Genomic DNA, 13,310 nt, shown 5'->3' on the forward strand with positions numbered 1-13,310 from the left:
GTGACTCAAGGGAAAACATATTGTCAAGTTACCTGAGCAGTCAATCCAAGAGGCTGGAAAGAGAAATGGAGAAAGGGATTAATAACGATAAAAAGTAATGGATTGGAATATTTTTAAAGAGAACTGATCAATGTAATCCGATAGCTGGTTTCCTGAGGAAAAAAAAATTAAAATAGACAAAATTCCAGCAAGACTAAACATGAAAAAAATTGCAAATACAATCATAGTGAATCTCATGAGACAGGGTGCTTATTCCTATATACAGTGGAGATACGCCCCCATCCAAATTTGTTCTCCACCTGCACGGACACATCTGCAAGGCTCCTGGCCCTTGCTTCCTGGGTTTCACCAGTGCAGTGAGTGTCCCAGAAGTGGGTGAGGAAGAAGAATGAGGTCAGAGGATGTATCCACTTGGCACCCTCTCAGCTTCAGGCTGGTTGTGTGTCCCCAGCCAAGGATCACCCACCCCATTCTCTCACCCTGCAGACCCAGGAGTGGAAATAGCTCTGCTGCCAGCTCTATATCAATGCACTGTTCCCTGTGGCTCCCCTGGCTAAATAAGCCCTGTATCAATAAACCCTCCTGGAATAATCCTGTATCAAGTATGCCATCTATTTCCTGTTAGAACCCTGACTGATACATATGAAATGCTAAATTTCTTTTCTTTTCCCAGGAAAATATAGGTGAACAAAATTGAGCCAAGAAGAAATCAAAACAAAATATGCCAGTAACCATGAAAGAAATTGAAAATATTAAATTATCACCTACAACTAAAGGCTAGGCTTAAAGGCTTCAAATGAAAGGTCTGTCATGCTTTCTTATTTCCAATAATTATCTACTTTTCAAAATTTACCAGAGTTTTAAAAAGATAGTTTTCTCAGATGGTTTTACTAAGTTAACATAAAGTGATATTAAAACCTGACAATAATAGCTCAAAAAGCTGAAACTGTAAACCAGATTTAGTTATCAAGAGAGCTGCAAAAATCTTAGCAAATTGAATCTGCCATTCTATTTGGAAGAATAGCCAAATAGAGTCTGTTTTATGAAGGCAAAAATGGGTTAATATTGGAAAACCTTTTTGTATCAACTTGGTTAGAAAAAGGCAAAAAAAAAAATTAAATCCTAAAACTTGTAGTAACCTAGGAATACAAAGATATTTCCTTAACTTAGAGTATTTATGTGAAACTAATACCCAAGATTATGGTGAAATGTTAGAGACAATCCTATTAAAATTAGGACTAAGATGATGATGCCTGCTATCAGTGTTGCTATTTAACATTGAATTTTAATGCTCTAGCCAATGTAATAGGACAAGAAAAATATGAAATATTAATATTTAGGAGGAGAAAATACCATTATTTGCAAAAATGATTCCCTACCTGAAAAATAACCTTAATAAATAAAGTGTACTTATAAACCAATAGAAAAAATGAACACACTGTAGAAAAAATGAGCAAAAGACATAATTTAGCAATTCACAAAAGAAGAAAGGCAAATGGTCAGCCCAAAGTAAACATTCCATACTGTACCTATCAGATTTAAATAATTAATGAGATGGTCTGGGTAGGAAGAAAGAGGCACTCTCATACTCAGTTCTTTAAAAAGTGTAACAACTTACTTATAATTTGACAGTATGTTTTAAAAGTCTTAAAACATACACACCCTTTGACCCTGCAGTTCTACTTCCAGCAGTGCAGTATAAGCAATCTAAATAACTATGGCTGGAGGCAGAAAGAGAGAGAATTGTGTTCACAGATGTTCATTGTTTATAATATCAAAAAATACTGAGGCAACTTATAGTAGTTAATTCATTGAATTCATTATGATGTGTTCATACAATATTTTATGGCCACTAAAAATGATGTTTAAATGCTCATCTATAATTTTTGAATTGTTCACAATCTATTTTGATAAAAAATAAATTTTCAAAATAATGTGCAAAGCACTAGCTCATTTTTGTTATATATATTAATTCCTTGTCTAAATGCATATAACCTTAGTATATACAAAATGTTGACAGTGGTTATCTCTGAACAAAGAAATGTGAAATTTTTAAATTTTGCTTTTCCGTGTCTTAAAGGGATGTTCGATCTGAAAGAAGCTAGGTAAGCTGTAAAGGGAGCAACCATATTGGGTGTGTTCAAGCAGCACCGGTGAGCATGATGCAGGCCAGGCTTGCCATTGGCTCTGACTGTTGTCTACTGTAGATATTTGGTGCCTGACCTTAGAAAAATTGCTTAACCTCAGTTTTCTCAACCAAGAAATAAAAAGAACAATTCTACAACACTTGATAAATCTTAAACCTCACAAACAGAGAATAATGAAGTTGCCCTGCCCCTCCCCAAAATCAAATCTGAATTTGATCAAGCTTCTGAATCCAACTACTAATTTACAGAAAGCAGAGAAAGAGCGGCATCCCACAGGGATACAATCAGCAAAATCCCAACAGTGAGAAACTCTACAGGACAAATAACCTAGTTTCTTCAACAAATATATCAACATGAAACAAAAAAGTGAGACCTGAAAATATATCATATCAACCAATGTAAAGGTGTTGGTCTTATTTGAATTCTTATTCAAACAAACAAATGACTGTTTTTGATATAATGGCATTTAAGAGAAATTTGTGAATTTAAACATTGACTATATATTAGATGATACTAGGAAACTATTGTTAATTTCTCAGCTGTTACAGTGACACTGTGTTTGCATTTCTTCTAAACTTCCTTTAAGAGACACACAAATATTTACGGATGAAATGATGATACACTGAATTTGCTTTAAAATAACATTAGGGAGGGGATCTGGAGGTATGGATAGGGCAGGATTGGCCATGAACTGATGTGGGTACATGAGGGTTTACCCTACTATTCAGTCTACTTTGTGTACTTTCAAACTTCTTCATAACAACAACAAAAAAAAAGTTTATTTTTTAAAAAGCAAGTACTGTTTCCATCTTTATAATGAAGCTGATGGACTTGAACTGTAGACTTTGCAAATTAGAAAATAAACATTCTTTGCCACTGGGGACTCTGAAAATAAAACGGAAAGGCCAAGTGGAGAAGAAATGCAACAGCAAAGCAATTCTTCTCCCCCAGTTTCCCAACACATTAGAAAATCGAAGTAAGAAACTGGGAACACCATCCTTGGGCCAAATTCCCTCCCAGCAGAGCTTATTTCCTTTTCTCTGAGCAGCTCTCCAGAGCCAAAGGAGCCTGCCTGGCCATCAGCATATTCCTCCTGGCAACTTGAATGCATACCGCTTGGCCCAGACTTTTCATGATGATAAGACAGCCCCTTACAGAGCTCTGCCCTGTGCTTACCTGTGCACTAATACCTGGGGCCCTACAATGACCCTATTGTACTGTTACTGGGATTGCTATTGTTCCCTGGGAGGACAGGGAGGTCACACAGCCAGGAAGTGGCAGCAGTGGGATCCAAGCACACCCTCCTGTCTCCCCACCCTTTCCCACCTGGACCCAAAACCCAGCCCACCCAAGCTGTGCCTCCCACCATTTCCAACCAGGTGCTGAAGACCTGCGCGCCAGCCCCCGCTGTCCTCGAGGTTCTTTTCAACTCCTACCCTCAGCTCCGCGTGTCAGAGTCCTGGAAGGAGGTGATCCCTGAAGAAGTGTTTCAGGTGAGGAAGCTGCTCCTTCTTCCCCCGTTAGTACAAGACTGTTGTCTGTTTCTGTTCACCCACGTGTGGAGTTTTGCGCTAATACCCAGGTAAGTAGAAAACATCTGGAGAAGGGAAGAGAAAGGCAAATTGGGGGCCTATCTGAGCGTGTCTGTTTTTCTTCTGGAGGCTCAGTAATCACACAGCCTGTGGTTCTCATTGGGGTCCTGTGGGCTGCAAGGAACAGAAAACCGACCCACACGGGCTTAAGAAGCTCAGGGCTCCAGTAACCACTGTCCAGAGGAGGATGGGCCGTGGAGGTCCTGGACCCTGTGTGTCAGTTTCTTTCTCTGACAGCTTAAGATATGACCGAGGCAGCTGCTGGCACTGCATCCACACAACAAAGTCCACAGGTGACTGTCAATTAAGAAAGAGAGAACTTATTTTTCTAGAAGCCTCTAGAAAATATCCCCTCCTGTTTCATTGACTTGAGTCCTGTGCAGATGACTGAACAACAAAGTGTGCTCTACAAAGGGGGTAGGCAGAGGGGAATTCTAGGAGGTTACCCATAGGATCTGAAATCACCCAAAGCAGACTTCCCTCTGACTGGGCAGGAGCTGCACTTTAGAAAAGTATCCGGACCCTCTCGGGGAGGGTTGTCCCGCATCAGTAGCCTTGAGAGGATCACCTGTGCCGTCAGGGCTCGTCTGTCTGGGAGAGAGACGTGTGTCGGTTCCATGTGCCCAGACTGACGTTCCCCCGCCTTCCTTTCAGATGCACCAGCCTTTCTACCAGTCCCTCTTTGCCTTGGCCAACACCCCACGCTGTCTGCAGCATCTCTGCCGCTGTGCCATTCGGAAACTGTTTGGCAGAAAGTGCTTTTACCTCGTGCCCCAGTTGCCCTTGCCGAAGTCCCTGCAAAATTACCTTCTTCTGGAGCCAGAGGGGGTTTTGCACTGAAACCCAGAGATTTGGACCAAGACACTCGTGCTCTTCTGTGGAGGCTCCAGGGTTACGAGGGGCCCTGGATGGGACTTGGCACCCACCCTGTGCACAGACCCCACCCAGCTTCAGGTTCACCTGGGCATGGAGTTGGCAATAAAGGCCCTTTCTGCCTCTCCGCGTTACTTGTAAGGACTGAAACTGTGAATATTATAGTACTTGTATCACAAAGTACCTCTCAACGGAGGTTGAACTAAAAGGTATGCGTATTTTTCCAAGGTCTGTCTCCTGCCCACAATGCCTTGCAGCATTCGAGCTGCAGCCCGCCCCCCCAGCCTTCAGACCCTCTGCCCAAGGGGAACATCCCACCCTTCCTAGTGCTCAGCCCCTTGTAAAGACTGTCCCCCAAACATGACAGACGTACACGCTGAGAGAGGACACTTGCTTCCGTAACGAGAGCCCCCGCTCAGGAGCCCACTGGTGCTTCCCAGCGCATCACAGTCCAGAACCCCTAGAAGGACATCAGAGGGGTGGTGAGCCAGACATTCTGACCCTATGTGAGTCTTCTGTGCGACAGCCTTACCAAACGCCAGCGGATCCAGCTGTGGGGAACAGTCCAGGAAGCCAGATGCCAGGGACAGACACAGGGTCATGGAGGTTGCCATCAGCTCAGCCCGAGCATCCAGAATAGGAGATGCGTTCTTAAAGGTCTAGGGCTGTATTAACTGTGTCTTTTCTTTTCTATATGCTGGCGCTTCGGCATCTGGGGCCGTTCGGACCCTGGAGGGACTGCCCCTCCCAGGGTTGGCCAACTTCTAGAGATTGTAAACAACATGCCCCCAGGCACCCTTTTCAAATACAACTTGACCAACCCAGAGTTCACTCCGTACCACCTCCCCGGAGCTCCAGCCACTGCCCCTCCAGAGCCAGTGACACACAACCAAGGCCAGCCCCTCTGCCCTGGAGCCCCCTGCAGTCATTCAGACTAGCCAGCCCTACGCCTGTGTATCCTGCCTCGCCTGTCCTTTCCATGGAAACCACAATAAAGGCTCTTGCCCATGTCCCCTCCCCCCACTTCCCGATCAACCCTGGTGCTTCCCTGTGTGGTGTGACCCTTCTCTTGGGAATGGTGACTAATAAACTATCTCTTCATTGATAACTGTCTCCCAATCTGTTCGCCTTACTAGACCTCACATTTTCTATCAAAAACCATCTTTTAAAACAAGGACTCTTTATTTTCATCCTCTGAGGATAAGCAGTGGCCCCACTTTTTCCAGTTTGAGCCAGTCCAAGGTGCAGCTGGGACGAACCTCAGGAGGGCGGGCACGCCATCCCACTGTTTGCAGTGTGGAAGCGGGGGGGCTTCCACACCCCAGTAGATAACTGCCGTCTAAGGTGGGATGTTGTGTCTGTGAGTGAAGCCCACTGTGGAGGTGAAAAGAATGAGGGTGGGCGTCACGAAAGGACCGGCTGAGCCTTGGATGGTCAGATTTCAACACAGCGGGTCAGGCCAAGGGAGGGATAGGACAGCATTCCCCTTCAGCTGACCCACCCACACCCTGCCCTTTGAGGCCCACATCTCACCCAAACGACTCTGTAAACACGGTTCAAGATCCCACACACCCTCACCCCAGGCAGATGGCTCTCCCCAAGCCCCTCCCACGTAGACATTCTGGAGCTGACCCTGGATCAAAAGGAAAACTTGAACAAAGGCAGGGGTGCAGGACAGTGCACACACCGTGGAGGAACAGTGATTCGTCCGCCTGGAGGGGAGGGTCCCTATGCTTTGGCCACTGGAAGGAGGCCAGTCGGGAGGGTCTTGGCTTCCAGATCAAGGATTCTGAACTTCATTGCACAGGCCGTGGGGAGCCACAGAGCAGGTGAGCAGAGGTGACCCCAGTGAGACTCTAGGAAGTTCCTTCGTCCTGGAAAGGGATGCAGCACACCAGAGGGCGGGTAGGGACCCATGGTGACACCCCAGAGGTGGGGCTTCAGATCCAGGCTGCTGCACTGAGCAAGGAGAACAGTTAAGGTATCTAACCGATCGGCTGCAGTTTGCTCAGCTGGGAAGTGAAAGCGTGCGTACCTCTCTCACCGGGCTGGGACTCGGTGAGATAATTTCTGAGGGCAGCAGACTTCTCCAGTCTGAAGGGGTCTTGTTGAAATGCAGATTCTGACACTGGCGTCTGGGGCGGGGCCCCAGATTCTGTGGGTCGGCCAACTTTAACGTTGCTGACGAGTTTGGGTGACGCCCCTGCCCCTGGTTGGTCCTCCTGAGAGCAGAGTGCACAGCCCTAGGCCCAGAGGTGGCCCAGAGAAGGAAAGCAATACATGGTTCCTTCTCTTATTATGATTGTTTGATTATTAGGAGAAGAAAATTGCCTAATATTGGGATAAAGACGGCAAAAATGGAAAAGCAAAGCAACGTTATTTATGAGATAAATGAGAAAGGCGGAAACAGTAAGAAATACAACCCCAGGGCTTCCCTGGTGGCGCAGTGGTTGAGAGTCCGCCTGACGATGCAGGGGACGCGGGTTCGTGCCCCGGTCTGGGAGGATCCCACATGCCGTGGAGCGGCTGTGCCCGTGAGCCTTGGCCACTGAGCCTGCGCGTCCGGAGCCTGTGCTCTGCAACGGGAGAGGCCGCAGCAGTGAGAGGCCCGCGTACTGCAAAAATATAAAAAAATAAAAATAAAATAAAATAAAAATAAATAAATAAATAAAAGAAATACAACCCCAGCAGCTACTAGGGAGCCCTGCCCTCAAGGGATTTTGCAAATGAGAATCTGAGTGAGCCTGCTGCCTGACACAGCCTGTTCTTCAGCCTCCCCTCTCCGCCCCCCTCCTCCTTAGAAAACAGGTTGTATTTCTGAATGCACTAAATTTTAAATATGTTTTGGAGTCCCGGAACAAAGTAGAACTCTTTTAAAACACATTGACTTTAAATTTCTAAAAATCTGATGAATAATGACCAATTATTACATTTTCAAAAACATGTTTTTCCCCGAATTACAGCTTAAAAACAACAACCTGATTCTCAGAGTGAGCCCCAGACATCTCCCCATAGCTGCCGAAATTCCACCACTGTGGAATTCTTATTCATTATTTCACCACCACCCCAAGAATTTTCTTTTAAAAATCAGATGCTCCCAGGTAGAGCTAATCCATGAAGTTCCTTGGGGATAAACCATTCACTCATCCATTCAGTCATTTGTTCATTCCTTTAACCAACCCTGCCTGAGCCTGCTGGGGGTGGAGCCCAGGGCTTAGGGCTCAGGACCCACCAACAAGACAGGTTCCTAGTGGAGCTCACAGCCAAGCCAAGAAGGCCAACTTGTCAGCAAGGCTGTTGGAGAGGCTTGGGCACATCAGGGGAGGTGTGGAGAGAAAGGGCCACTTTCTCCACTTTCTCTCTGGCTTCACCTCTGCATCGAATGAGGGCCCCTGTTCCCAAGGCAGGTGGCAGTGTGGGCACTTTGCAGCTTCCCTCACCAACACACTCATCAGGCAGTCATGTGACATCCCCGATGAGCACCCACTCCACCCTCCCCCACCGGCCAATACCCTATGCAGTGGGTCCAGTACCTCCAGTATAGTAGCGCTCTTGGTCAACATGGACCCACGTGCAACAGAAACAGAGCAATGAACAGGGCCTCTAAAGATGTCAGGAAGTCCTTTACCCTGCCCCCAACTCAGGTACGTGACTGCTGCACAGAAAAATAGGAAATAAACGGGCACTAGAAATTAGTTCTGAATCAGCCGGATTCTAGTGGCTCCAGATGTGCTGAAAACGATTCCTGATGTATGATCATGAGTGCATGGGACAAAAATGGCAAGTGTGGTCGTTTGGGGGTTATATTAACCATCAAATGGGATGGAATTCATTCCTAGTTTTTCAGAATTTAATTACTGCTAGCAATTTGCTTTGTTAAGCAAAAAATAAAATAACTGAAAAAATTTGTAGTATTGATGACTGTCTAGCTCTGCCCTATGGGTCATGTGGCAGGAAGTTCTAAAATGAAAGGGACTTGCATAATTCCACATAGATAAGAAAGAGGAGGAGGGGAGGAGAAGGACAAGACTAAGAGAAGGAGAGAGGAAGGAGGGAGCAAAGTAAGTTAGCTGAGAAAAACATCCAAAACCACATTCTGCTTTGCAGCTAGAGTTACCTTGTCTGTCTTCTTTTCCAGCGAACAAAACATACCCTGGTATTTCTTTTATTAAAGGGTAAAAGTGTTTTCCATTCTTAAACAGCTCATATTAAACATCATTATTTTTCTCTCTGAGTATATTACATAAACTCAATTCCATAAGACCTAAACTTTTTAAATTTTAAATTTAGTGTTGAATGATGCATTCACATGGTTCAAAATTCAGAAGGTAATAAAAGAGTAGATGATGTTTCTACTAAAAAGAAAAAAGATAGCAGAGGAATATTTTCCCTCAAACTTTGAGTATCTTTGACTATACAACTGTCATCTGACTACAGAAAATTCAAAAATACACACATGAGGTTCTCTGCCAACAATGGTCCTGAGAAGTTTCACCCCTTTCCATCCCGACCATACCCTGGACAGGATGAGATGTCCACAGCACAGCTAGATGGCCAGACACAACCCACAGCCCACAGGCAGGCCGGGCACGGACATGGCACGGTGTGATGTGTCATGTTTAAAATTCTGAAGGCGGCATTGGGCTTCTCTTATTAGTGTACTTAAAATCCATATAATTTTAAGTTACGTGACAATCATCCATTCCGCATGTTTTGAAGAAAATCAAAACCACTGACTCTTTAGGAAGCATTTGCTAATCCCAGTAACTGTTTCAGTCTCCGAAATAACCCTTACGTTTTCATGTTGATGGGGCAGGCTGTTGAACTTTTGCAGAGAACACTTAACCCTCTACAAAAACGGTATAAAATACAGGCTTGGAGAATGAGCAGGTCTGCTCCAGTGACGGGTCCTGACGCGGACATCTGAGAGAGAGCTTAATCACTGCAATTGCGGATGTTATTAGCTTGCCAAGTGCTTTCCATCTTTTAAGGGCTGCCCAAGGACCAAGTGATAAACCAGGAATATTGCATCTTTTATTCCATTATTTCAAGAATAAATTATTCCTTAGTCAAATTTTCTATGTGCACTTGGGATATTCAGGAGTCCCAAAGTTTCAACTAGGATCAAGTTCGCGTCTTATTTTTGGCTTTCAGTCGGCTTTTCAAACTCTAGTGTTTGTCTTGAAATTGTCAGTACCGTTCTGATTTTAAACAAAAAATTAATCTCATTAAATTGCTAAAAAATAAGCCTGAGTGAGGTCAATTCCTAGAGCCCAGCGGGAGGATTCCAGCGTTGAAACTTATTTTCATGGAGTCCTGCAGGTGGCGCCATAAGCAAACGGTCTTACCCGGCCCACCAACTGGCTCTCCCCAGAATCAGAAGACAAGATTTTAGGTCACATGCTAAAGGGGAGGAGAGTATAGGAAAACTATAGAATCGTGACATATCATATAGAATTATGTTGCTATAATTTTAAAAATCCGTAATTAAAATATTGATTATGGGTTTGCCTACTTCCTTTGTATTAAGTATGCGCGTTTTATAGGCAATGTGTTTATAAATAAATATAATTTTAAGTTGACTCTTTTACGATGCCATAATGACAGCCCAATCCTCATTTATGTGTTCAACGTGTTCTTTAACAAAATTATACATTCACCATTGCAATGTAACTAGCTGGGTTTTCAGCCTTCATCTAATCTTCCAGAATGGTATTTCTGCAGTCCTAACACTCTGCTTAATCACTCCAATAAAAAGAGTAGATTTCTTTGTAATGCAATTTGTAAGCAATAAACATGATTGAGAATGCAGTGTTTGCTGTCGACTATGCTTAATGCAGGGTTTTAATTCGGTGTGTAATTATTCATTTGGTAGGCACTTTTCCCATTCACGTATCTTTCCCCTGCTCTGAAAAAAGTTGGTAAGTTGGGAAAACACTGGGGAAACAGGATTTTCTAGTACTTTGTGCAAGCCGGAGTTTGATGCAGATGTCATGGAAAAAGAACATTTTTTTATCTGCTAAAAACAGGAGGTCGCATTAACTCCTAGTACAGACACATAAAAATGTGATTATGGGTTCTAAACAGAACGCAGTGGGCCCCTAGTTACCAATGAGATTTCTAGGAAGTGATGCATAAATTCTTCAAAAATGACACATTTCTCACGTTTCATTCCAATTAAATTACTGAGGCAGATAACAGCGAGGAGCACAAAGTACGGGGGTAAAATGAGGGTTTTCTTCTTGTAACTGTATCTCTGCGAAGGTATATTTTTATGAGAAGCAGTTAATATTACGGTATTATTTTTCAACTGCGCCGGAAGGGATATCTTGAGGCTTTCTTGTCGAGAGCTCTCCCCGGTAGAGTCTGCTCCTTTGTTTCCTGGGTTTACTAATAAGAAGGGAGAATTGCTCCGCAGGCTACGGCCCCAACCCGGGTCTCTGGAGTGAAAGAGCCCAGCCTGAAAGGGGTTCCGGGTGTCAGTCGGCAGGGTCCCAGGGTCGGGCCCAGTAGCTGCCCACAGGCCTACGGCCGCGTGACTCAAATACGCCCGGAGCTCCACTTACAAACTGCGGCGCGGAGCCGGGGGTAAGGGATTGGGGGTCCGCACCCACCCGCGATCCGCTAACACGCGGGGCGGGTCCTCCAGCGCCCGGCCCAGGTCTCCGGATCCTGAGTGCCCCGCGGCCGCGCGGGGGAGGTTCTCCGGGTGGGCCGGGAGGGGGATCTAATGGTGGGGGGAAGACCTGCTAGGCCGTGACCCCCCTCCGGGCGAGCCTGGGGGCGTGAGGGTCCAGCCCCGCTCCCAGGGCGACGGGGCTCAGGGCTGCTCCTCCGCAAAGGAGGCCAGAGGAGCGCAAGGCCGCCCGGGGGGGGGGGGGCGGGAGGGGGCGTCGGAAGACAAAAGGATGTGAAGCTTTAAATTCAAAAAGATGTTTTTGAAAGCCTCGTCCTGGGGTTTGAAAGGCGCACCGAGGACAGCAGCAGAGCGATCCCAATCACAAATGCGATTTGAAGTCCTAATGAACTTGATTGCGTGAACATTTATAATCCCCCACGGCCCTAAATGAAATCAGATATAATCAGAAGATACAGGGAAGGGAGTGTTTACAGCCGACGCCGGGCGGCTGCGGGACGGGGAGATGCGGCCCCGGTATTGATGTCGAAAATGATGGATAACTCGGGAATGGCAAATATACTATTTGTCTAATGGCTCGGCAATTAAATTCCCCTGTAAATGACCCATGCCTCATTTCATCCTAATCTATGGAATTTTGATTGAATTCGTCAGCTCTAATTGAAAAATACTGCACTTTAATGTCTGCATTGCAGTTTCAGGACGAGAGTGGTTTTAATGAGACAGTGCCCCCCCTGACCCGGGAATATTTGAGACTTTTACTCGGAATTTAAAGCCAGAAGATTGCTCAACTGAGCGCTGCGATATCCGCCCCTGTATCCACGTTCATCTATCTCCAGATGCGATTTAATACACGCACTTGGGGATAAATGCGCCCCCGACCCTCGCGCCCACGTGACAACCAAGGGGCGCCCCCTCCCGGAGATAAGAGTGGAGGGGGCTCGGGGCGGTGCAGTGGCGGGCCAGGGGAGGGGGCCTGTGCCCTTCCTCGCCCCGGTGCCCCGCCCCCGCCCCGCCGGCTCCAGGCCCTATCGCTGACCACTGCCTGCGACTTCCCGGGCCAAACTCAGGCATCCCCGCCCCCCAGGAGGCGGCCCAGCTGCCTGCGACCCGTGCACGGGAAGATGGGGCCGACTTCCGACGCGCTTTATATGCAAACGACGAGGCGAAGACATCCTTAAGAAATTAGCTACTTGCCGAAGCATATTTACTAGATTGAAATGAATTAAAAAGAGAGACATTTTAAGTCGTGCCAACGAGATAATTGGGCCACATTAAAACTGGAGATGTTTGCCCCTTTCCATAAAAAAAGCAAGCCGGGGGTGCGGTAAAAATCGCCCCCCACACCTGAAACGAGATCAGGCCCGGCTGCTCAGAGAACGGAAGTCTGGGAGTGCGAGGGAATAGTCCCGGCGGGGACCTTGACGCGGCGACCCTCCAGCCCGGCTCTCCGGCTCCGCGGGGCCGATCCCGACAGAGGCCCGCAGGGGGCGCCGTCGAGCCAGGGTCCTGCAGCGAGAGAGCGGAGTGCTGCCGAGCGGAGAGGGCGGGTCAGCCCTTGGTCCTTGGCTGGCAGCTCGCGTCCCGCCTCCCAGCTTCGTCCACCCGCAGCGTCCCCACGGAGTTCGAAACTCCAGCGCTGGGATCGGGATGGGGGCCCTGGGGAGATGGAGTCTGGGGGGAAGCAAGACGCCAAAGTGTTCAGGTTGCCCACCCCCTCCCCAAAGAGGAATGTATTTGAGCTTTGTTCGTTTAGCACATGAACACAGTTTACGGATATTTTATTTAAAGTAAAATAATCTGAAGTGACAGAGAAGTCATCTCCCTGGGCAGGCAGTGCCTAGCGCCCTTCTAATGCTAAACTTGGTGATGAGGGCCGACTGCAGAGGGACGCTCCGGGGCCGGCGACTGTCGGCGCCTCGGCCTCCGTTTGTGCAAAGAGAATGACGCAGGGGTGGCGCTTCGGGACCTCTCTCCTCCCGGGGGAGGCCTCGTGTGTCGTTAAATACTGTACCGCATCCTGATCCATTGGTGGCCTGTGCTTTGTTTTCAGTGCTCAAG

The 13,310-nt window shown here is 46.8% G+C and overlaps 1 protein-coding gene across 1 annotated transcript in view; it reads left to right on the forward strand.

Moving 5' to 3' along the window:
- The window catches only part of ASB18 (ankyrin repeat and SOCS box containing 18), a 62,909-nt gene extending 58,330 nt beyond the window's left edge, over positions 1-4,579 (forward strand). Inside the window, exons 5-6 of the mRNA XM_060107396.1 lie at positions 3,527-3,640; positions 4,394-4,579. Coding sequence (XP_059963379.1) covers positions 3,527-3,640; positions 4,394-4,579 — 300 coding nt within the window. The remainder of the gene's footprint in view (positions 1-3,526; positions 3,641-4,393) is intronic.
- The last annotated feature ends 8,731 nt before the right edge of the window (positions 4,580-13,310 follow it).

This window comes from Mesoplodon densirostris, chromosome 8 (genome assembly GCF_025265405.1).
Source record: "Mesoplodon densirostris isolate mMesDen1 chromosome 8, mMesDen1 primary haplotype, whole genome shotgun sequence".
Taxonomy (NCBI): Eukaryota; Metazoa; Chordata; class Mammalia; order Artiodactyla; family Ziphiidae; genus Mesoplodon; species Mesoplodon densirostris.